Source organism: Xiphias gladius, chromosome 17, assembly GCF_016859285.1.
Source record: "Xiphias gladius isolate SHS-SW01 ecotype Sanya breed wild chromosome 17, ASM1685928v1, whole genome shotgun sequence".
In the NCBI taxonomy this organism is placed as follows: Eukaryota; Metazoa; Chordata; class Actinopteri; order Istiophoriformes; family Xiphiidae; genus Xiphias; species Xiphias gladius.
In genome coordinates, this window is record NC_053416.1 from 14,034,098 (window position 1) to 14,059,478 (window position 25,381).

At 41.8% G+C, this 25,381-nt stretch overlaps 1 protein-coding gene across 1 annotated transcript; it reads right to left on the minus strand.

Moving 5' to 3' along the window:
* Nucleotides 1-1,860: 1,860 nt before the first annotated feature.
* fgfr4 (fibroblast growth factor receptor 4) lies at nt 1,861-24,048 on the minus strand. The gene is made up of 21 exons (XM_040150336.1): nt 23,338-24,048; nt 20,650-20,867; nt 16,420-16,607; nt 16,143-16,293; nt 15,887-15,937; nt 14,737-15,006; nt 14,026-14,115; nt 13,751-13,917; nt 13,388-13,511; nt 12,164-12,354; nt 11,426-11,564; nt 10,967-11,160; nt 10,591-10,736; nt 10,090-10,211; nt 9,873-9,983; nt 9,355-9,545; nt 7,324-7,446; nt 6,473-6,543; nt 6,074-6,211; nt 5,546-5,651; nt 1,861-4,888 (listed from the first exon to the last, which is right to left on the minus strand). Exons 2-21 carry the CDS (start codon nt 20,735-20,737, stop codon nt 4,712-4,714), a joined length of 2,838 nt encoding a protein of 945 aa, XP_040006270.1. The 5' UTR covers nt 20,738-20,867; nt 23,338-24,048; the 3' UTR covers nt 1,861-4,711.
* Nucleotides 24,049-25,381: the final 1,333 nt, after the last annotated feature.

The following is a 25,381-nucleotide window of genomic DNA, read 5'->3' on the forward strand; positions in this document are numbered from 1 at the left end:
CACACACACACACACACACACACACACACACACACACACACACACACACACACACACACACGCTAACACCTCCAGACACAGATCCCAGACTGAGACTTTTATCAGTTCAAGCAGGAAGGGAGCTTTGTTGCCAAGATTTGTTATATATGGGAGATAAGAAACAAACGCACACACATAATAATACTACATGCACAGACCACACACCATGTACACAGGAGATAAAACACACACTGAAACATAATTATGTACATACACACACACACACACACACACACACACACACACGCACGCACACAGACACACACACACACACACACACACACACACACACACACATTGAAACGTAACACACACACACTTCAAAAGCCAGGGCTGGCTGGGATCACTGCAGCCCTCTCCTCCCTCTTCTTGACCTTCTTGACCTCTAACCTCCATCTCTTCATTCTTCCGTTTCGCCATCTCTCTGTCTTTCATCTCTCTCACATTTGCTTCTATCTCTGTTTAATTTTTGCTTATTAGCTGTCTTTAGGGTCTCTATTAAATTCTTCTGTCTTTTGTCATTGTCATTTTTGTAAGAACACACAAAAGTAGAAGCAATGCATTTTTTCTTTTTTTCTGGAGCTGCACAATGAGCTGCAGAAATGAGCTTTGTGCAGATTTTTTTGGGAAATTTTATTTATTTTCATATGACATGTGTCTTAGTTAACTTTTAGTCAGAATTGTTATGTGAATAACGAAGTTCTGTCATCCAGTCAGGTGCCATTAAAACCATTACAGAAGGAGAGTCAAACGATGGAAGAAACCATATGAAAAACATGAAACAAATATGGTATTTGTTTCTGTTACATGTATTAATTTGGGGGACATTTCAATTCCGTCCCTCCACACAGACATGATGTTTCATCTTATGCAGTTTTTTCCAGTGGTATGGAAGATTTGATAGACGTTTAAGTCCCATGCTTCAAGTATGTCATAATTTATTCCATAAGACTGTTTCCACTGCACTTGTACAACTTTTCCACCTCAGCCAAGCTTACAAACTTTTTTGTGATATTTCGACTTTTTTTTCCCTGTGTTTCCAAATGCAAATAAAAACAATCTCCTGTTCATTTTGCATCCACCTGCAATTAAAGTCTAAATCAAAGAACTAAAACCTTTCTTGGTTCTCCAACAAATCTTAAACACAATGCTAAAAGCAAATGCTAAACATACCAATGAGGACACGTGGGGGATGCATTTGTCACATGGGGGTAAAGAGTAAGCCAATCAAACTGGCCAATCTCTGCTCAAGCTGAATCTCACAATCACACACGAGATCCCATTAGTCACAAAATGGCTCAAGGAATGGAACAAGGAGGGATTTACCTAAATAGATGTTACTTAATAAATCCAAATTAGCTAACAAATATGTGTGTTTATTAAGGTTCAAAATGAAGAGAAGTCAACACAGGGTGGAAGCCAGCTGAGGAGAGCAAGAAGTAGTAAACGCATGGACCAGCTTGTATAACCGAAGAGCCCTGGCGAACCAGATGAGCTGACGACCCTCCACTGTGAGCCAGTTGTCCCCTGAGAATGACGAGGACAGCCCTCTATACACAGTGGGACGGAAAACACACTAATAACATTTCTGTTTTTGTAGGTTTTTAGCTGATAAGAACGATAAGAACTTGCCCAAAGTCAGGATATTTTTGGCTTCCACTTTTTAGAGTCTGGTCATTGTCTAGTCTGATCGACTGAATTGCCATTTTTTTATGCAAAAACAGAGACAGGACAAAGAGCTGCTTTATTTTAAATTATACTTTATTTCATATAAAAACAAAACAATAAACAAATAAATTAGATATTTCTAAAATAATTCTCTTGAGGAAATGTTTAAGAACACTGTGATTGTTTACAGTTTGTATCTGGGATAACTGGAATGTAAAGATGCAAATGTATCCGGACACTTTATGTAAATGTAAGAGCTTAATTCCAAAATGAGATATCCATCAGTGACACCAGCTGTCACAAGATGACTGGCGGCATGAAATGCAAACAAATGAACAGAGTAGATACGTTAATCCTTCCTTGACAAAATGGTTGACTGGTTTTATACACAGTAAGATGACTGGATGATGAATCTAAAGCATTTTGGAAGAAAACCCTCAAATTTTCTTTAAACTTTCCAACATCTGAACGAAAAATAGCACCAGAGAGCAATGGTGCAATACAACCTGTGATGTCGATATTAGCCAAATGAAATTTCTTTCAGGAGACTGAAGGAGGCAATGTGTTTCACCAGCATTTATAACAACAGAATTTCGGACTGAAATCAATTCATTTAAATGAGTCACTACAATTGGTGAATTGGCTCATTTGTAAGTCCATTTGTACTGTGCTTTCACATGGAGTTTGGTGAATTCTGACAGGTGAATTCACCATTGACCAGTTGCTGTGCTGATCTTTGACCTGGAGAAAGATATCATAGTAGCTGATCATAAAATCTCAATTCTTTTTTGGAAATTTCTTTCCACACAACAACTGTCAATGGTAATTTGCTTGTGTCTCAATTGCTCTGTCAGTGGTCAGATTCAGGAGGCAGACTGGGACTTAGTTGGCATTTTACCCCACAGGGGAATTTTCTGCAGCTGGTCCTGGTGGCAGTGGTTGAGCAGCGAATGTGAATTAAGATTTGTAATTTAAAACATGGTGGCTATGGATAAAGATAGGGGCGTTAGGGAGAGAAGAAGAGACATTACCATAATAAGAGCCTCTTCATTTGCACACAAGCCCAAGCTATCCCCACACCACCAGCCCCATAACTCCCTCTGGTCTGTAGTCACACCCATTAAGCCTGCAAAGCTTCCATTGTCCGGCCAGGCTGCGGACCTGAGGACCCCTCGCCAGCAGATTGGGTTGGGTGAAGGGTTACAGCCAGACAAAGGAGACTCCCTCCCCCTTCTCCTCTATTTGAAATCAATCACAATGGCTTTCACATTCAGTGTCCCCCTCCCTGCCCTTCTCTCCTTGTCAGCAGTGATAGTGGGCCTGGGCCAGCTCCCCACAGAGTCCTCATGCTGAATCGTCAGTCCATCTTTCAGGGTGAGTCCCACCGTGGACACACTGTCTCTGACAAAGCAGCAATGTAGGCAAAGACTGAATGAGTAAAGCTGTTGGTTTTACTTGTAAATGAGTTTGTCTCATGACCTTTGGGATTTGGAGACCTGTTCAAAACTTGTTTTAAACACATTAGATTTTTTCTTCCAATCCAGAAAAGTTTTGCAAATTTGTGGTTTTCATCCAACAACAGCAACAATAACTGAACTCCTTCTGGTATTTACCTACAAATTGTTTTCCTGGGCTGGAAGCTGCAGCAGTTTTACTACAAAATGACAAATGAAGGGTTTCATTCCAAAATTTCCCAAGTTTAAGCCATCTTTTAAGGCCCAATCCATCTTTTTACTAAAAACATTTGAGGCTTGAATTGTCAATTGAAAATTAGATCATTTGTCTTTTAAGTCAGTCACATCTCAAAATACAGGCTGATTTTTAGACAACAAAAGTTGTTGTTGCAGACCAAATTTTAACAGCATCTACTGTTGGTTCATGATTTGGGAGTTACTCCAATCTTGTACTAAGATTTCTTTATTTACATTTGGATTGCAGACTGTGACTTTAAGCTTCCATTTTTGGGAAAGTGTATTTAATTTAATAGTGTATTTAATACATGTAATTAGTTACAAATGTTTCTCCTAAATTGAATACGGTGGTATTTTGGAATGAAACCTGAACATGAAGAAAGTGTGACAGCTGTGACAAGTTTGGCACTTGAAACTCATTATTAAATTCCTCTCTCCGTTTGCCTCCAATAACCTTCATTTTTGTGTCATTCAGAATAATTTATAAAAAAGGCAATCGTCTTTCTGTTGTTGATATGTACATACAATATTTTAATATTCTAATATATTCACAGGAAATCATAAAGTCAGGCACTTTGCTGCTGCTACAGCAACTTCTTAGCACGAGAGATCCTGAGATTTAAGACCGTCTTCTTTTTAAATAAGCAACACAAAAGTAAAATAATCTTATATAGAGAGATTTATATTTAACAATCAGCTTCTTCTTTTTTATCATAGCAAAATAAATCTTTTTTTTGTTAAAATGTCTTTTTCACCGAGGTTTCAAGCCCTGGTTTTGGGTTGAGTTTGAGTGAGGAGATCATTGTCTGTCCCCTCTCTGAAGGAGAGTTGATCAAAGAAAAGCATTTCGAGCTGTTTTGAGTACCAGGGTCTCTTCTGTTGTGTTTAGTGCCGCAGTTTTCCAACGTTACAACTGTTCTCGGGCACAGTGCCAGAGCTGATAATCCAAAGTACCATGTTTTGTTTGTCTTTTTTCTGCTTGTCCTTCTGCCCACAATGAAACGTTTTCCTACAAAACTCCACTATGTAATGAAGCCCACTGGCTTCAGTGCTCCACATGCACATGTGTGTCTGTGTGTGTATTTGTGTGTATGTGTGTGTAAAAGATGCCCACCTATATCTAAGGGCTTTGTCTGGTGCCATAATGGAGGTCCAATGTAAAACTTAAAAAGAACAAAAACTTTAACTTAACTTTAGAAATGCTGTTGTGGACCTCCAGTATGGCCGCCAGTGGATGTGCTGCTTTACTTGAAAGCCCATAGCAGTGTTTCCCCACTGCAGTGTTGTGTTCATGTGTTTATATGTTTGGGTGCCTATCGGAGCGCTGTCTTCATGTCTATCCGGGAGCGCACATCCTGGTAGCCCATGAGGCAGGGGTCGGTGGACAAAGCATCATGGGTAAAAACTGAGTCGTTGTCAGAGGAGCAGGAGCTAGACGTGTCCTCACACGACGGGGAGTACTGCTCGAAGGGTGTTGACAGGTCCAAGTACTGAGAAGAGAGAGGAAGTTCCGAAATTAGAGAACTGTGGGTGTCTCTGCAGAAGCAGTTTGTAACAAGACAAAAAGGAACTAATCCACACTGAAATATTTGTAAAATTGGCAGTAAACAGCAGTGGAAATTGAATTTGGTGTATTCTCAAAGGCTGTCAGACTGCTGTTGAACATGCCGTTCATTTAATGATGTCCACGCCAGAAGAGATGCAGATGTGGAGAATTGCTGCCATTGCAATTTCAGACCACCACATCAGTATAGACCAACATTTCTGGACCAACAATTCTGGATTGGTTAAATTAAAAGATTTTTAGGGTTTGTATCTAAGCCTTTAAATTTCTGTAATTAAAAACCAACAAATCAATCACATGAACTGTTGACTGAGCTGTGGACTATGGTGTATTGGTATGTATTTGTTGAAAAAAGGTTCGGAAATTTTTAGGAATTTCGATAGTGCTGTCAAATGCATTTTGATTTTGTTTTTGTTGCTTGGAATTTATAAGCCTATTCTCTATGATATTCAGTGTTGTGTACTGAAGACATCTGGACAGCAGATTGTGAACGCGAGGAAGAAGAAAATGTTCCTAACGAGTGCATACATTAGCATGTGTGCATGTTTGCGTGTCTGAGTGCACATGTGTGTTTGAAGCCCACCTCGTCAGAGATGGACAGCAGCACTCTGTCCAGCTCCTCCACCAGCTGTTTGAAAGTCGGTCTCTGGGTGGGAACAGCATGCCAGCACTCACGCATCATCATGTAGCTGCAGAGGAAAAAAAAAACAAAACGGAAAAAAGATAGATAATCTACAATGAGACAAACGTTTAACACTGTTGGCTTAACAATATGTGTAAAAACTCGTTATTTAAGAAATACAGTGGCTAGTTGAGGGTAAGTTGACAGTTTGCCCTAAATAGGTGCTCACTCTCCAAAAAACCCCATTTGAAATAATCAAATTACTAGGCTCTCACAATGAAGCACAAAGTTCAGCACAGCAAGGATTAGGAAATAACTTCCCCTCAGGTCATTTTATTTCATGAATTAGCTTGCAGGCTTCACTTCATTTCCCTCTTACCTTTAGAAACATATCTTAAAACTGCATAAGGCTATTTTGGCTAATGTAGAGGGGCATAGATGGGCATGGCTGCTAGCAGTGTAAAATAAAAGTGATGAACTCCTGCTTACAGTTCGTGTGTGCAGTTGGAGGGTTTGTCCATCCGATGTCCTTCTTTCAGCAGCTTGAAGAGCTCTTCAACAGGGATACCAGGGTACGGTGAGCCACCCAGCGTGAAGATCTCCCACATCAGTACCCCGAACGACCACCTGAGGACAGACAACAGAAGAGGAGAGAGTATTAATGATCAGGACACATATTTACTTCTGTTCTACTGTGGCATAGAATGATGTACGAAGCGTAACAGAGAGCAATTCGACGTATGATACAATTACAAAAGAATACATATATATAAGATGTTTGTCATTTTACTGTAATTTACATTAGTCTTGTACCGCACATTATCTTTGTAATAAAACACTTCATGTTTTCCTGCTGCAGAGGCTCTCAGTTTTAGAAGTTGAACTTACACGTCACTCTGGTGTGTGTAGACTCTGTCAAACAAGGCTTCTGGTGCCATCCACTTCACTGGCAGCCGTCCCTGCAGAGTGCCCATGGAAACGTTAGATTCCTGTTTTTCTTTTTGTCTCAGTGTAAACGTTTTTTTTTTTTAAAACCACATTCTCACTCTATGTCTCTCCATGCCCTCTCATTTCTCCCTAACACTCCTCCCCCTCCTCCGTCCTCGTCTCCCCACTTCTCTAATTAAGTCCCATTAAGCCTGCTGCCAATCAGAGGAAAACATCAGACATCTGTCTTGAGGAGTATTAAAGCTGTGAAAGGAGCCAGGCAGGAGGAACCTGACTGAGGAGCAGACATGTTTACAAGCAGGGCTGGTGAGGTAGTTTTCTTTTTTTTCCCCCAAAAAAAAAAAACCAACCAGCTTCCACTTTAACCCTTTAACAAACAAAATTTCTTGATGATATTAACATGATACCTTTTTCATCTTTGGGGGCCATTTCAGAGGGTCAGATGTAAGGTTAAGCTACGGACCAAGACTATGTTTTCAGTTTCTGATCTTCTACTTGATATACATGTAAGTCTACTACGGTAACTCTGCTTGTGTACGATATTCAAGCAACTTTTTTTTTTTTTCGCAGCTGATCGTTTACAAAAAGACAGTTGGATCAAGGAAAGCTGGAAAACAATATTTTCCCTCTGAAATGTGCTATAAGATGACATTACATGGATTTTCATCCATGTAAAAGTAAAACGAGTCTCTACCCCACTCGTTAACTACTGGAAAATAGAATTCTCCATTGGAAAGTTACAGGAGTGAAAAGTGATTCCTGAAAATATGCTACTACAAACTGTCACTCACGTTGGTGGTTTTCTTGTAGTAGTCAATCTGGTGGACTCCTCTGGCCAGGCCAAAGTCAGCGATCTTCATCACATTGTCCTCTGTCACCAGAACGTTTCTGGCTGCTAAATCTCTGTGGATGCACTGCCGAGAGAGAAGAGACAGAATTTAAGAATGACAAAACCCTAATATGGTTTAAATGGTACTGGTTAATGGACCTCAGAGATTTAATTGACAAACTGGGATGAATTGCCTCTTTTTCTTTGTTTCTCTTTCTTGTAGTGTTTCCGCTCTCCCTTTGGCAGAGATAAATTTACAGTTCTTGCCAAACAAGAAGGTTGAACTAAACTTTATTATCTAAGGTTTTATATTCCTGAAATACTATTTTGAATTTAGACTTGTGACATGGCATGTTTCTCTGTTCCAGGCCGTGGTTTGGAGAGGCCATGTGAAAACACGAAGGTAGGGAAGGTAGAAATGATTCACTGCAGATTTACTCCAAAGTGAAAAGACTCAGGAGTCTAAAGTCAACACACAGGGCCTCATTTTAGTGCACGCAACAAAATTAAAATGTCTCTATATAGAAATGCGGGAGTTTGAAGAAAAAACAACCCTTTGGAGGAAAAAAAGAAAGGCACTGTTTGCCCACATTGAATGGATGTCATTAAGTTTATTTTGGTTTTCATTCGAAATAGATGTGGGATTTGTGGGGACGTGCGAAATGAACCAGTCTTGGTTTGTGGATCTCCCCATAATGGAGGGTTAGTTTCAGGCTCCTGCATTCTTAGGAGGCTGCAGAACCAGAAACCTGATGCCTACACCCAAACGACGGCTGCGCTGCCTCTTTGCTAACAGATTTATGGCAGCGCTAAAAAGGACAAAGCCCTGCGACTGAGGGATGGACAGATGGATGGAGAAGAGTAAACAGGGCTGAAGCTGCAGCAGCTTTCTGCTCTGGAATGCCTGTCTGAGACACCGGCTGGCAGACAAAGAGACGTGTTGATAAGAAACACACAGACGGAGTGCATGCTGGGAAAAAGAAAGGAATTGAAACATGGGGGGTGAGAATGGGAAGAAAAGAAAGAAAGGGACAGACAGAGGCAAAGAGGACAAGGGGAAAGGAAAGAACTGGAGCTGCCGTCCAAAACTGTCTAAACCAAACATCTGAATCCATCTGAAGGCCAAGTGCCCAAACACAAAAACACTGAATTTTACAAAGGAACTCAATCCTAATCACACTTCCCTTCAAATCAAAACCAAAGTTCTGATATTACAGCCCCTCATACAGTTGAGAAGTCACAAATGTTGAGCATTTTACTATCCTGCTTTCATTTTGTGGCTGTATTTCCTACCCAGAGACATGGCTACATTTAACTGTAATGAGGGCCGATATGTAAACATCCCCATGTGGCTGAAGCCCGCAATGTAAAAGTTCCTTAAGAGCACCCGAAACCATAAATCCATCATCTGGCGCGCAAAAGTTAACAGTTATAATTCCTGTGTTATAGTTGATCAATAGTGTGGAGCCATGCACGGATGCAAGTAGTTTCTGCTAAAATCAACAAAAAATATGTTTGTAATTCAAAGTGAAAGCAACAGTATGGTAGAATAAGCGTAGTAGTCTGATGATTATTTAATGATCTATAAAATGTCAAAACATTTCCAGCATCCCAAGGTAATGTCTTCCATTATCTTGTTTTGACACAACAACACTATAAAATGCAAAGATATTCCATTTACAATGATATAAAAAGAGAAAAGCAGCAACTCCTCACCTTCAAGAAGCTAGAATGACAGAGTTTGGGGATTTTTTTATTCGATAAACTGCTCGATTAACTTTCTCTCAGTCAGCTGATCAATAAATTGAATCTTTTCAGTACTAAAGCTTAATTTGTGGATAAGTTTCTCAGGTGCTAGAAGTGAAAAGGACTGGAAAGTTAACAGCAACTGTCTAGACGCAAAGTACCAACACTAAGAAAAGTATAATTATTTCACCAAAACATTTTGATATATTCTAAAATACATTGCTACCACTCTTTAAAGTGAACATACCCTTTTAGAGGCCAGGTACTCCATCCCTCTGGCCACCTGGTAGGCACAGGACAGCAGGTCTTTGAAGGTGAGCTGCTCCTCAGGCACCTTGGTCACATCAAAGGTGTAGTCCATGCCTGGGGGTCTCCTGGCCCGCAGGTACTCCCTCAGACTGCCTTTGGAGGCATACTCCACCAGCACGTACAGAGGGCCTGGGATGGAACATAAGCAGGATGAGGGATGGGGGTTGTTCCTATTGTTGGTTTAACCGAGTGGCTTGGGACCACCATCATTGAAAAACTAAATTAGGTTGGTTTGTTGAGATTTACAATAACAATGTGGCTTGGGAGGAAGGTAAAGGAAAAGCATTGTTTTCTTTCAAACATAAGGGTTTGTGTGTGTGTGTGTGTGTGTGTGTCATAATGTGCGTTAAAAAGGAGAATGCTGTCCTTTCATCATTGCTCTAAACAACAGCTGGAATAACAAACAAATAAGAAATAAAAAAATGACAAAGCCTTAGTCATATTTCAGAAGCTCACCATCCTGTGTGCAGACTCCCAGCAGGTTGATTATGTTCTTGTGTTTGTCCATCACCTTCATCAGCTCCATCTCTGAGATGAGATCGGCCAGATCTTTGTCTGTGGCATCATCTGAGGGAAAAATACCTCTTATTTAGACAAGCATCCCTTCGTCAAAGACAGTATACTTTAGCTAATCTCTCGGGGTATTTTTGTGTCTGTATCATTTCTTTCCTACCTTTGAGCATCTTAACCGCTACAGTGGTGGCCTGGTCTTGGCAGTCCTTGTTGATGCCATAGGCCTCAGCTCTGACCACCTGACCAAAGCAGCCTTCTCCTAGAGGTTTGCCCAATGTTAAACTAGAGAGAGAAAGAGTGAGAGTTAGTGAAAATAAGTATGTCCAAATGAAAACTGTACAAATCCATAATTTTGGGCTCTGGTTTCTTAAAACATGGGTTGGGCATAGCCAAAAATAGGCTGCGGACTTGTTTCTTTTTAGGTCCCCACATGATGCGAGAACTACAATGTTTAAACGAGTCTGGATCCCAGAAGCCAAACCAAACTTAGTGAAGAAATACTCTCTTTACAAGGGGCATAACTTTTATGTAAACTCAAAGTTTCAAAACATCTCTTTCATAATAAATTCAAATGAAAGATTATGCGGAATTATCTTTCCAAAATATAATTTACGTCTTTGCAAATGATGACCCAAACGACTCTACGTTAAAGTTAACTTACTTCTCTCTGGGGAACTCCCAGTCTGGGTCATAGGGCAACTCAAACTCCATGACTCCAGCCAGCATGGGAGAGCAGCTGGACGAAAGGCGAGCCACTCTCATCAGAGACGCACTGGACTTCCCTGATGAGTTGGACTCGACTGAGTACTGAAGGAAGAGATGCAGAAAAGGAGAATTTATAAGCAACCAGGAACATACAGGAAGGTTTCAAGTGCAGCAATTCGCATCAGCTATAAAAACTTGTCTTCAGATATGGTCGGACGAAACTTTGTAGGAACTTTCAAGCTTACATCAGCCTTATGTCATAGTCAACTATTTGCCTAAGCATCTCTTAGAGAAGACAGACGTAAGTTCCCCTGATACATAGTTCCCTGTACCTGTCTGCGAAGAGGGAACTTGGAAAGCTTCTGGACAGGAAGAGCATCAAACGGCTCCCTTCTGGGTTGGACCTGCATTCGACACAACACCACAATGACGATGGCCATGATCAGAGCCAGGAAACCACAGGCATAGATGATGATGTCGGTGTACTTGGTCTCCATGGTGTCCATAGCATCTGCTGCTTCCTCCTCTATAGAGAGAGGGGGACATTTTGTTTTTAAAAATGCTTTTACCCTCATAAGGTGAGAAATCAAAACTACATCCAGATAATAAGATATCAGTTGCTGAATGCAGCTTGGTTCAGTATTTGGCAACAATATTGTTTCTTCACGATGATAAGAGGGCAACGACAGTGAAAGCATTTTTTGAAGAATTAAAAGTCAAGATCATGCAAGCATTAAGTAAAATCTTTCCAACACTAAGTCATGTAGCCTTCAATAACCTTTGTCCTTTACCTGAGAGAATGGTCAGCCAAGCAGACTGGTAGGCATAACCGATTGAATTTCCAGCCAGACAGGTGTATTCTCCCGCATCCTCCATGGTTACTTTGGAGAGGTAGAGCACTTCCACCTCTGACATGTTCAGACTGCCAGTCTGCACAACACGTGCAGAAAGTGACATTAAAAGTTATTATACAACAATAATCTCAATTCAGTGTCTTTTAACACTTCTCTTTTTTAAAAAGAAGAAGCAAATACTACTAATAAACAGTTCTGTTCCTTATTTTGCAAAAAATCTGAACTGCAAAAATCAAGTTTTTGCAGCAAGTCGAAGACGCAAAAATGCAGCGCTAAAAGCATTTCTAGAGGAGTACCTGCTTAGTGTTGACTATGGTTAGTAACCAAACATTACTTTTTCAGTTGGCTCTTTTTTGTTGGAAAATCAGTTTGCAACTGTATTACAGCTTCGACAAAAAATAGTAAATGAGAGAAGATAAAGCAGGTGCCAGTCTTTTTAACAGAGATCAGAGCTGAAACATAGTTTAACTAAAGTTTGATTGACATGAACACCAAAACAGTTAAAACTATGTAGGAATTTACAAATTTAATTTTAGTTGTCATGCTAGCTGGGCAGGAGCTGTAGACAAACAGCAAAATGATGAAATTTCATTATCCGCAGAACTTTTTTGCTACACAGCAGTGTTTGTACTTGTCTTGTCCTTCTGATCAAAACACCTGTTATACGTCACCAACCTTGAGGACTTGAACGTAAGGCGTCCCGTCAGGACCATAGCGGCTGCCATTTCTTTCGATGTGTTTGAGCCACTGGATGTGAGGCTGGGCGTCACTGTAGACCTTACAGTGGAACTGGACGTCACTGCCCACCACTGCTGTAGTGTTGGCTGGTAGACCGGCCTGCAGGATGGGCCTGTGGGGGGAGCGCTCTGTATAGGGGAGAAATTGGAGAAGAGTGAGTAAGAGTAAGTAAAGTGAGCATAGACTTACAAATATCTCAATAAACTCCAGTGAACCAATCAGCACTTAAAGGATTCTCCTCTTGTCATGGCAACAGTTCAAAGGTGATCTGGGAACATGGAGACAGACATTTAACTGATCTGTCAAGCCTGGTTTAACTCTCACAGTCTCAGAATCACCCCTCACAGCAGGAGTCCATGTAGGCACGACAAATGTGGGGAAAACTGGAATCATTCTACACTGTGGTTAAAACATCCAGATATTTGGCCATTTAGCAGCCAACAAACATATAAAAAAATGTCTAAAAATGGCAAGCAGTTGTTACTGTCCCCTATAATGTGTTTGTATGCTAGCAAAAGAGCAGAAAATGTAATTTTGGGATGAAATTCAGTTCCATTATGTGGCTATGTCAGCTGGTTGCCGAGGTCTCTTTGATCTGCGGTTACTCTCGCTCTCTGATCTCGTTAGTTGTCTCGTTAGTCTTCTCCCCCTGTCGATGGGGACAGAAACTGACCCCGCAGTGGACGGACAGTGAACAAATGAACAAATAAACCGAGGTTCTCCTTGATGTCCTGTCACAAGTCAGGTAGAAAACTGGTGTGGACGCCTGATCGGTGTCCACACCAGTCAGGGGCCCCTGTCACCTTCTGCTCACCCTTCTGGTTATCCCCTCCCTCAGATACATCAGACACATGATGCTTTTTCCATAAGTGCTGACTAATAACTATTGCTATTCCTGCTTACTTTCAGCCAATCACAAAGCAATGAAATTTAGGTTTATAGAACAATACCATATGTCTGTTTTGCCAATATGTAATTCAGTACTTAAGTATTAGTAGATATTGAATATTGCCACAAAATATTGGTCAAGAGACACAAATACGTAAAAGATTAGTGTATGAGGCATTGAAAGTCAAGCAACATTGAAACACACTCACGCACACACGCTCTCAGATGTGTAAAAGGTCCAGATAGCCCTGGATTATTATCATCATGTCTTACCCAGGACATCGAGGACATAGCTGTGAGAAATGGAGCCATATTTGTTCTCCACCATGCAGGTGTAGTTTCCTCTGTCTGAAGGAACAACGCTCTCCATCACCAGGCTCCAGTGCTGGTGTCTCAGCTAGCCAAAGAAACGTGTAAAATAACATTACTTTAGATAGACACATGGAGAGCCCAGATATTTAAATTCCAATTTTCTGTCCACTGCCTGTTTTCAGACTCTTATGAGTTTATGATCAGGATATTACAATGACACACGAAAAATGGTAGAGCAAAGTAAAACTAAACAAGAAAAACTCTGTCAGATCAACCAAATGCACCCAGGTATAATTCAACATCACACTCGGCTACCATTCTAACCTTAATGCCCCCGATGCGATGCTCTCCTCTAAATTCACGTCCATTTTTGAGCCAGCGGATGCTTGGCATGGGGCTGCCCATGGCCGGGCAGCGAAACTTCACAGTGTTGCCTGCAGGAACAGCGTACAGCTTCTTCTCCATACGCTGGGTGTGGGTCCAATAGGGACCTGAATGGACACAGACCAGCCAATGAGCCATTAGTCAGAATGCTCTCAGAATGCCTCTTTGTACTCAATCCTCAAGGATTACAGCTACTAAGCAAACAACTAACACACCTCCTGAGAAGTAAACCTGGTCGTTTTCGATCTCAGCCGATGAGTCCTCTAAGCCATTGTCCTCATCATCATCTCCCGACCCCAACGAGTCTGGACACATGACAAATAAAGACAGTATGAAGAAAGACAAAAATACATTTTCTGCCACTTCAATCCCTGATATTTAGTGGCAGTGAAAGTAAAATTTTCTGTAGTGGATATCAAAACTTTTAACTCACTCCATTTAGATTTACACATTAATCGACTAATTGTTTGGTCTGCAAAATTTCAGAACATTTAAAAAAAAAAGAAGCTTCTCATAGACCCAAATTCATGAATTCAAATAGCTTGTTTTGTCCATCTCATCAGTCCCAATCCAAAGATAATCAGTTTACAATCATATAAGACTCAGAAAAGCATGAAATATTCAGATTTGAGGAGCTGGAACCAATTGAATTTTTTTTTTTTTTGAAAAAAAAATAAAAAATAACTATTTTATTAATAGTTGTCATTCTCTGTAGATATGCGAATAAATTAATTGTATACGTAATCATGTCAGCCCTGATGCAATGTAACATAAATTTTGGCAGACATATTGCAAGTACTCAGCTCTTTTGCAACACTGGCCCTGTTTAGGTTACCGTATTAGCACTGATTAAAGCCAACACTGACATGATTTGCTTTGTAAATCACAAATCTTAAAGCAATAAACAGCAGTGTTAGTGTCTTCACCTGTTACAGTGATGGTGAAGTTTCTCACAGGCCCTTTGGTTCCCCGGAGAACACAAACATAAATGCCTGAATCCTCGTATGTTACGTCTGTGATCTCCATGATGGCGCCGCGGATCTGGATGCGAGGTGTGGGCAGAACCCGGACTCCCTCCTTGTACCAGTTCACTGCCATGCCTGGCCGGGTGCTCATGTCACAACGCAGTTTCAGCACGTTGCCCGGCTCTAGCAGAAGATGCTCTGTCGTGTCCTCACTCAGGTCCTCAAGAACATCTGTTGAAACAAAACAACATAAACAAACTCTTACTTTGATGTTCAGGATGTGCAACTTGTTTCATCTTTCTTTTCTTTTGCTCTTTCACATATATCACCAAACAGAGGAGGCCAGTCAACAGGACATTTCTTCTCCTCTCTGAAGCAAGTAGCTATACCCTCAACTATGACCTTCAACTCCTCAACCCCATTATCTCCCATCCCCGCACGTACACAATGAAATTACCATGGAGACCAGGAGGCCTAACCGACCCAACCCTCCTCCACACACCCCCTCCTCTTCATCCTTTTGTTATTCTGTGGATTATTGTGGAACTGAGAGTGATCTAGCTAACACTGAAGACTCCCTCCCTTACGCACTCACTCAAAAAAAGAAGAAAAGAAATGAGGAGGAAGAGAAACTGAAGCTAATGAACATGTTGCAGCATGATAGTGGACAGATAGTAAATCTGAGGGGCGGTGATGGTTCACTGGAGATCTAAGTGAGAGAAAGGAGGAGAGAAGTTCATTCAAGCTCCGAGAGGAGGACACTAGTGTTTGAGCCCACACAGATGGCTGCCATACCACCTTCAACAGCCTGTCCTCTCTTTTCAGGATTTCATAAACTTGTCTATTTACATTAAAGACACCCAAATGGATTCAATTAACAGACAACTATACTCGATGCTCTTCGTAGGTGACGTAGCAGTATTATTATTATTCCTGGGTTGTAAACATTCCACTTTATTTTCACCAGCGAAAAAGATTTCAAATGTCAGAGCTACATATATTGGCAACTCAAACACTCTACACTAATAATTTAAGATTGGAAATTAAAGAAAAACTTTCATACATTTTTCACACGTTTAAACAACTTTTTGCAGCATGAGAATTAAATTACCTTGTGGGATTTCAGCAGCAGTCAGGTCCACAGTTCGGGAAACAATGGTACCTGTGGAAGGGAAAAGTTGAGGTTAGAAAGCAATGTGATACTGTAATATGAATGAATGAAATGAAATGAAATTGTAGATGTAAATTGTAAAATTGACACGGGGCTTAAGGTCTTCTCTCCTGTGGTACTTTGGAGAACTTTGGATGAAACTGTTCAACAAAGTGCACAATTGCACAAAAACTAGTAAGATATGTGTGTGTCTCACCAGGCAGGACATCCAGCCACGCTGACTGCATGGCCTGTACTGTCTTTCCAGCGTGGGTACTCTCGGCCATGCAGATGTACTCTCCTGCATCCTCCACAGTAATGTTGGATAGATGCAGGGTGTTCACCTTGAATGCATTGCTCTGCAGGGCCTGCATGGAGGGGAGATCATATCAACAGCTTTTTAATATGATGAGAACAGAATTAAAACACAGTCTTAGTAGAAAATGAAAAATCAAACTGCAGTATATTTTTTTTGGGATATATCAGCTTCTCACCGTCAGAGCCCTGAGGCGAGGCGGTCCTTCCTGGCTTTGTGCCGGGGCACTGACTTCTGTCTTCAGCCACTGCACCTTGGTGGATGAGGGCCTGTGGACTTTGCACACCAGCTTCGCCTGACCGCCCACCACCCCTGTGGTGTTTTCTGGGTAACCTGGCACGATGAGAGGCCTAGAGACCCGTAGATCTGGAAAACAAAATGAAGGGCAAGGGTAGAGGGTAGAAAAAACAGGAAAGACAGAAAATCAGTCATAGTTCTTCACCTTCTTGTGAATTTTATTTTGAAGCTTATTATCTCTGTCTACTTTGGTTGGTTGAGGAACTGGTTGCTAACTAACTCCTTGTATCCATGAATCCATTTTGTTGCCTTTTCCTGGGAATGATGCTTATTTACTTCTAAAAAGCTACACTGTGTTAAAAAGAACCAAGTTTCAGGTGTCATGGTACAGTTATTTCACAGAGTAAAGGAGTCTAGAATCATTTTAAACTGTAACAAACCTCCTTGGTCTGAATGTGCCCCAAGTGAACAAGACAAAAATTGTCAAAACCTATTCTGGCGGTTTCAGTTTACCACTGAAAGGTCCAGCAACAGAACACCATGTTCCTAAACAACTGCTGTCATTTAATGCGACCAGGAACTGGTGATAGAGTGCCCTGATAACCCAGCTACTATCGTGTCACCATCAGCCACAGTGCCATCCATTCAGTGGGTCACTCGCCCATTTATGTGCTTGCCCACTCACTTGTTGGAGCATATGTGTGCCCTGGCCAGGGACCTCGCTTACTGCTCAGTCACTCAGAACGAGCAATTTTCCAGGGCAATTTTCTGTCTGATTGCTTCCTGTGAGCGCTTAGTGAAAAGGCAATCTGTTCCCTCGGAGTGAAGCGCTGCCTTTTTTCCCAGTCGCCCAGAGTAGATGTAGAAGTAATGCTTTCAGGAAAAAAATTCACGGTTACAACCTTGTAAGTGGAAAATCAGAAGCAGTGATTGGTCAAAGCAGCCAAGGGGAAAGCACATTAATAGAAAGCTCTTAATGGCTAGTTTTAACATCACTGAATCTGGTATTTGAGAAAAGATGTCTGCAGAGTTCAAAATATTAAGAATATGGGATCCCAACAAGCCACACATTTTCCTCTAATTGGGCAAACTTGAACACAGTAAAACCAGTGGTCAGCGGTAAATCACAGGGATGGAACACACACACTTGCTAATGAACTTGCAGAGACAGGGACGGTGCCCTGAAGTTGAACTTGCGGCAGAGTGTGAATTGTCACCCAGAGGCGAGGGGGCAAACAAAACACAACACAACACAAATAAACCGCTCAGCTGGTGCGAGCCAGCCAGTCAGCCAGCCAACTGTGCTGGCAGCAGAGCCCACTGTGGAAACCAGTTGGAACAATGAGGAGGCCTTCATGCCCTGACCCAGGAACTTCCAGCAGCAGAGTCCACTAATATGTACCTCATTCCAGTTTTATTACCAGAAAATCTTCAGTCTTGTTCCTGATTGGCTCCCCTTGCTTAGGAATAACTGAAATTAATCCAATCAGATCAGTTTTCAGGTTTAATTTTAAGGATCTCAGGATATATTAGTTCTATTTAGCGTTCAAAGGTAGCATATAAACAATTAATACATGATTTATAACACATTGTAATGTGGTTGTAAGCAAATATAAGGAATTTTATTAAGCATTTCTATATGTAGTTATATCATTTTATAACTCCTACTGTGAAGCATTGATACTTGTGTATAAACAGATAATGCATGATTGACAGTATAACACGGTTGTAACATTATTAATTTATTTATTTACTAAAGGCCTCTGGGAGTGTGAGCATTATGATATTATTTTACAGCACAGAAGACTTGTGTCGTTACCTGACAACGTTCATAAAGCAGCTTTGAACTTAAACTTTCAAAATCACAAGCCACTCACTGGTCCAACTCTGTCCACAGGCAGCTCTGGCCTGAACGCCGTGCCTGACAAACAGATGCACTCCTACACAAACGCCAACCCAGTTAATCTGTGCAGAGATCAAAGCAAAAGGATGGCATTCTTTGACATTATCTGATCTCCTTAATGTTGCAAATGCCTCCCTGTCATTGATAAATGCAATAATTAACAGCACATTCTTTCTTGTTTTTGCGATTTTAATACAAAACGCAATCCATTTTAGAGGAAGATATACAGGATTCAGCCAAGATTCAAGTTGCAGAGTATCCTGGGGCTAAAGGGCAGCTGAAATCACAGCAGGAGCGTACAGACAAAAGCTATACTCAGACTTTAATATAATCTGTAATGATGTGGGAAAAAACAGGGCTGAAAATAAGTTTCTCTGGGGGAAGGAAAAAAAACATTGGACATGTCAGATCCCTACATTTAGCAGCAGCAGCAGCGGTTTGTAACATTAGATGTATAATTATATTTGGAGAGCGCTGTGACTTATTTTCGCTCAAAGCCATTATCAGATTTGCAACACAACAGAAAACACGAGGAGAATTATTTCAAAAGATTAATAAAAGCTTTGTTAGATAAAACGTGTTCCTTTGAAAAAAAAACTCAAGATGTTAAAAGAATCTGTGCAGGACATCAGGACATTTCTCTCTTCCAATATTACATTCAAACTATTTTCCTTGTGTCTGACTCTCAATTCTCTGCATCATATCCCTCCAGAGTGAAGATGAAATCAACCCTGTCTGGAGTGTCGGTGCATTGTGGGTCCTTCTCACCCTTGCCACCTCTGTTTAGCTGGACTTGTCTTTAGAGAGGTGATAGAGAGTCTCTTTTAACTCTTTATGATAATCTCCTGTCAATCCAGGCAAAAATAACAGCGTTTTCGCTGAGACCATCTGCATATGTATGACATATGTAACAATTACATTAGTTCACTGAAAATTTCATTTATGAAAGAACTGAATCCCAACTTTTCTACTGAGACTTACACAACAATTTCCACTGATCAGTCCATCCAGCGTTTCACACAGTAGTGACTTTGTGAATATTGTGGACCATATTGATTGAATTAAAAAAAATCAAAAACTACACTATAATTTTTGGTAATTTAAAAAATTGCAGCTGTTTACCAAACTACTGATACCGCCACATTCCACTGGGAACCACACAGTAGCGACAAGGAAGTTCGATTAGTTGAGAAGGATCAAAATTAGAGTTGAGACGATGTCGCCACAGGTGCAACCTGCAAGTTTTACGACCTACAGATCTTTTTGCTATCAATTCTGGTTTGACTCTTTACTCATGTGTCTTGTAAATTAACCTCAGAGGTCTTTCCTGCACATTGTCGTCTGAACAGCAAGCCCCAGCTGGCTTCGTTCTGCCCTGCAGAACAAAGTGGGGCCACCATGAAGGAAATGAAGCAACTTCTGTGCTCGATGCCTCCGGGACAACTATCCACTTTTTCTTTCATCAGTCTACACATATCCTTACAAAAATGTCATCCTATGATTCTGACTTAAAAACTGATTTGCCTTCAGCTATTCAAATGATAGGATTCGAAAAATGCTGGCTCTATAAAACAATTAGACCATTTACACCTATATTTGATCAAACATTTGGATGGAACTTTAAACTGACACTAACTGATTTATTTCATTGGCTTCTGCTTGTAAAGCATCAATGAACCCCCACCACCACTACCACCACCAACAACAACCTTTTTCTCTACAGCTGGTACACAGCCAGGCAGATTTACACTTCCGAGCCTGGGGCCCTCGGATGGATCAGGTAGCACAATTTACAGCAGCAAAAACAACCCCCCCCCCCACACGCACACACACACACACACACACTACTTCCAAGACATTGCTACAGCCTCTCTGTCATTTTTCCTGTCACCTGCACTTCCTCTGGGTTCATGGCTACCACGGAACTAAGATCTTCTAAAAAGCGAAAGTGAACTGATCGAAACCTTTACAGATACATTCACACAGTTACATTACAAAAGTAATGTGTTTAAACACATTTTTTTTCTGGGCAGTAAATTGTCTTTCTCCAAATCAAATGTTGGAAAAAGAAGAAGTGATAAAATCAGATTTCCACAAACAACACAAACCCCAAAAGATAAGGTGTAATGACATTAAGGAAACTGTCTTTAAACTTTGTGATATCTAGAAAATGTTACGATTTGAGTGGACAGAAAATTTGAAATTGTCTAATAGTTTCAGGGAGTCATGGTTTTTGCCTGCAGAAAAAAAAAACAATTCAGGTTTTACCTTTACTTCTTCTTTCATCAATGGCCCTGGCCGAGACTCTGTTCATCAAACAGAGCAGGAGAATGCAGAATGTGCAGAGCCTCGCCATCTTCTAGATGTGATGCTTGTGTCTTGTGGTTAAAAGGTAGAAATATATGTTGGAAGCCTTGAGAGGGCCTCACACTCCGGTCGCGGGCATTGGCAATCTCAGAAGTCCACAAAGTCTCTAAATCTGGATCCTGTGGGGCCAAACAAACACAGCCGCAGACGGTTATCAGAAACTTGATTCTTTAAGGAGATCTGGCAGGAGAGCAGCTAAAGACACACACTTTTCTGTTCAGTTTTAAACCAGGTGGCAAAAACACAAACGATTGTTCAGCCAAATAGTTAAAGAGAGAGCCTGTTTTGACCGTGAGCAGCTGTATTCTTAACCAGATGTCCTGCTAACTGTCCCGTCCGCCTTACATTGTCCAGGCTCTCCTGCGTCATGAATAAGGAGCAGGGCTGTTACCGCCTGTTGTTTGTCAATGGATGGCGCTCAGTCTGTCCCAGGATAATGGGCCCTTACTAGGAAAACACTTGAAACTTGCCAGGAAGCTACAGAATCTGAAGGAGGAGCAGAGATTCGACTGGCAGCTGATGAGACTTCAGGTTAAGGACAGGATGGGGAAATACCCAACAGGCAGAAACATAATGAAATAAGTGACTGTTCACTGGAGCGACAAGAAAAAAAGGGCTATAATGCGTTTAGAGCATCATCTTCTTACTTCGATGCAAATTTGGTTTCAGAAGGTAAAGGTGAAAACTTCAATTTGAGCATTTCATCTCAGAGTATATCTCTAAACTTCCAACCAGGATCAGATTTGGGAATTGGGCTGGGAATGGCACCTCACTTTTTTCAGTACCTTAGTCTAGAGACTTTACATTAGGCTGCAACTAAGGACTATCCCCATTATCGATTAGGCTGCTGATTATTTTCTTGATTAATTGATTAACTGTTTGGTCATCACAGTGTCAGAAAAAAGTGAGAAATTCCCATCACCGTTGCCCAAAGGTGCTCTCTACAAATGTCTTGTCTCCTCCATCTTTTTTTAACTTAAAAAAAATAAAGATGAAATCATAAAAATATGCTTAAATAATCCGTACAAAAGAACTTTACCCCAGCAAAGTTACCTCGTTTCAATACGAGTGAATAAAAAAACTTCTGCAAATGTGCATCAAAAAGTTTGATTCTGTCGTAATTATGAAAGACATCTTCAGTGGTACTACAAATTACCCCAATATCACTTAAATTCAATGGAAAAAATATCATCCTACTTTACTCTATTTACTTTTAAAGTCAAATGTACGTACAACGCTGTCTCAATAAACTCATTCTGCGGACAAGCTGTAAGCTCTGACAGCCCAGAAGAACGCTAAACGAATAATATAGTGATTTTTCTGCTGCGAGTCGGGCCAACTGCTCACAGGCGCCAGACCCTGGTGCGTGCGCTCCATGCACTCAGGCCGCGCCCGCCCACACACACACACACACCGTTTAAAGAACCAGCTTGCTGAATGAAACGTATTCTTTCTCAATTAAGGGCTGGAAAACTTTTTTCTCCTGCCGCTGCTAATTCCGCTGGCAGGCTGCCTGGCTGCTGCTGCTGCTCTCTGCTGTGTTCGGAGCCCAAACACTTCTACTGTATTCTACTTTTCAGCCCCCCCCCCCAGACGACCGGAGAGAAGGGCGTCACTGTGTAGGCTTTTCCTTTTTAATGCACTGCACATTTCTGACACATCTGTAAATCGCACTCAATAATTCGGACCTGTATGCACTGTTGGTCTCAAACGGTCCTTGCAGGTTATACGAGCCTACGAGCCGCCAAAAGCGAGGTGGACCTGTCGCTGTTTATGTTGTACAGCTAGTGACTTGCGTGGTTACAGTGTGCGCACGTGTGTGTCCCGCGCACAATCGCTTAATTCGATCAGTTCAGCAGAGTAGCTGATACTCCCCGAGATCAGTAACGAACATTTCTGGTTTGAGCGCCTCCAAATGAGTCCACATTATTCACCGGTCCGAGGGGACCAGATCTGAGAGGATTTTCTTGCCGGAGTCTTTGACCGGGACTGTGATCGCTCACGCTGTCTTTTATCACCTTTATGTGGCTGACATACACATTTAATTGTATCACCTTTTTTTTATGTTTATCACTATGTTGTTTAATAGGATCTGTGGTCTGACATGGGTCAAACTCCGCTCCGAGCGACAAGGTCTTCTCTCCTGACAAATAGTCCATGTGGAGGGTTCAATGTCTAATAAGTGACTTGTTTGGCTCTGCGCATTGCAAAACACAACAAGTTCCACTTCGCCTCACATCGGAGACCACAGCCAGTGTCCTGAAATCCCCGTTTATATTTGCAAATGTGGATTAATTCACTAGCTTACAGTGCAAATGAATGATCCTGGTGGGTCAGTCAGTGGGGAAATAGACCTTCTGCTGCCTTATTTCAAGAAATGGACCGTTTTCTAGAAAATCTATGGAAAACGAATAAAAACAGTAGAGCAACCTCACACTAACAGCAGCATTTGAGGCTGTATGTAAGGTAATGTGCGTTTTCCTTAACTGGCTTTTTGTTGTAATCTAACTCACACTCCGCCATGTCCGCTGAAAATGAATGAAACAACTCTCCAAGAACCTCCAGCTGTCCCAGTCTGTTTTCACCCACCTTTCCTCCCGGTCTGTCCTCGCCGTGATGACTGGCACCAAGGGGGAAATCACTCCTTGTCCCGTTCGATACGAGTGAATATTGAAATCCTCATTTGGAGCGCCAGTATTCCCACCGTATCCTTTTCCAAAGCAGTCTGAGAGCGAGTCTCGGCTGTTTTGTATCCGGCTGAACGCGGAGTTGAGCTTATAGGCCCAAATCCATCAAAAACAGCCCCCTGGAACATGAACGACAGCTGCTGGGTTCTTCTGGTGACCGGAGGAAGGAGCTGTGATCCCCGGGGCAAAGTCCACTGCAGCCGGTCGCTCAGGGCGCTAAATCCAATGGAGAGAAAGAAAACCAAACAGGGAGTAAGAAAGTGGATTTGCCTGTGCAAAAACCTGCCCTTTCTCGCTCTGATGATGTTAAAAAATAAAAAAAAAGATCCTGTGTGACGAAAGAATGAGGGATAGAGCCTGATAAAACGTGCCCCCCAGTTCAGAGTCCCTTCTTGGTTGAATTGTAGTAGTCTTGGGAAAAACTCTTTACGTGCGTCTTTACGCAGCGCTTCTGCGGGTTCTCCTCTCCTCGGCCAGTTTATCCCTGTAAGATCTGAGCTCCACAGCTGAAATGTGGAGCTCAGCCCCCTCAAGTCCGTTTCCTTTCTACAACAGAGAGAGCGGAGCGAGTGACTGCGTCGTTCACACACCAGCCATCCCACAGCACTCTGCTGCTCTCCGGACGGCAGTCACAACAACAATGGTCTGAGAGCGGCCAGGGGAGCAGGAGGTGGAAGGAGGGAGCAGGGGGAGGGAGGGAGAGAGAGAGAGAGAGAGAGAGAGAGAAGGGGGGGTGGGGGGTCCCCCCCCCCTCTCCCCCCCCCCCCTCCCCCCCCCTGGGCCCAAAACCCAAAGACCTGAGAGAGAGAGAGAGAAGGGGGGGGGGGGGTGCCCCCCCCCCCCCCCCCCCCTCCCCCCCCCCAAAAACCCCCCCCAAAACCCCCTTCCTCCTCTCCCTCCTCTCCACAGCGGCACAGCTCGCTATAGTTGTTGAAATCGGTAGTTACTTAACATTTTTGTGTTGTTGTTGTAAGCAAACCAAACTTTTAAAAATTGTTTTGTTTCGATCTTTTCCCCTACGCGTGCCAAAGGAACCAGTTATCTAAAAGTTATTAAAACTGATTTTTATAAGGACTCATAATTCATTGCAGGCAAATTGTCCTTTCTGCAAACAGAGCATTAAGGCATCTTTAGGAGGCGCATTCAATTAAGTTGCCGTAGTGAATGAATGCGTGTGAATTGCCTCCACGTTTTAATTGCATCAGTAAAAGAACAGGACCGGGTAATCCCATTAGCTGCAGCTGAGAATCAGGATCAGCTCCGTTTTTATCAGCCTAACACTCTGAGCCTTAACGTCTCCCCTCATATGGAAGCCCAGTAGTTTAATAAAACAAGACCCACGTATTCATTTCTCAGGGAAAGAGAGACGTTTTAGTTGGATGACAAACAAATCCATCTGTGCTTAAAATCAGCATAGAGGAGAGATAACAAAATCACCTGGTGATGATAATAAAGTTATAATCCAGAAGCAAGAAAGAAATAAAAGAGAACTGAATTCTTCTTTTCTAGCTTCCACGGGCAGAAGTTTTAGCTTTAACGCTGGGATTTTGGGTGCAAGAGCAGTAAAAGTGCTCCATTTCTTCACCAGCAACATTACAGGTAACTTCTGTCCCATCCAGGCCATCTGGTTTTGAATGATGCTGTGAGTGTAAAAGAAATAAGATCAGAAGAGTGTTATAATTCTATTATTGCTAATCTGAGAGGAAAAAAGTCATGATGAGGTTTGGAATCCTTTCTTGTCTTCACTTTTGTGTCTCTCTTTTTGATTTGATATTGCTGAAACCCTTCCTGTACTCTGAGGCATTAGTTGTGGCTTTTGGAGGATTCAAACGCCTACTGGGTTTGATCCATGCATTTATCATTTAAGTGAGGACATTGCCAAAGAAATTTTATTTTGGCACGTTCAGAGGATAATTGTGCCTCTGCATCCAAGATTTCTCTGTATA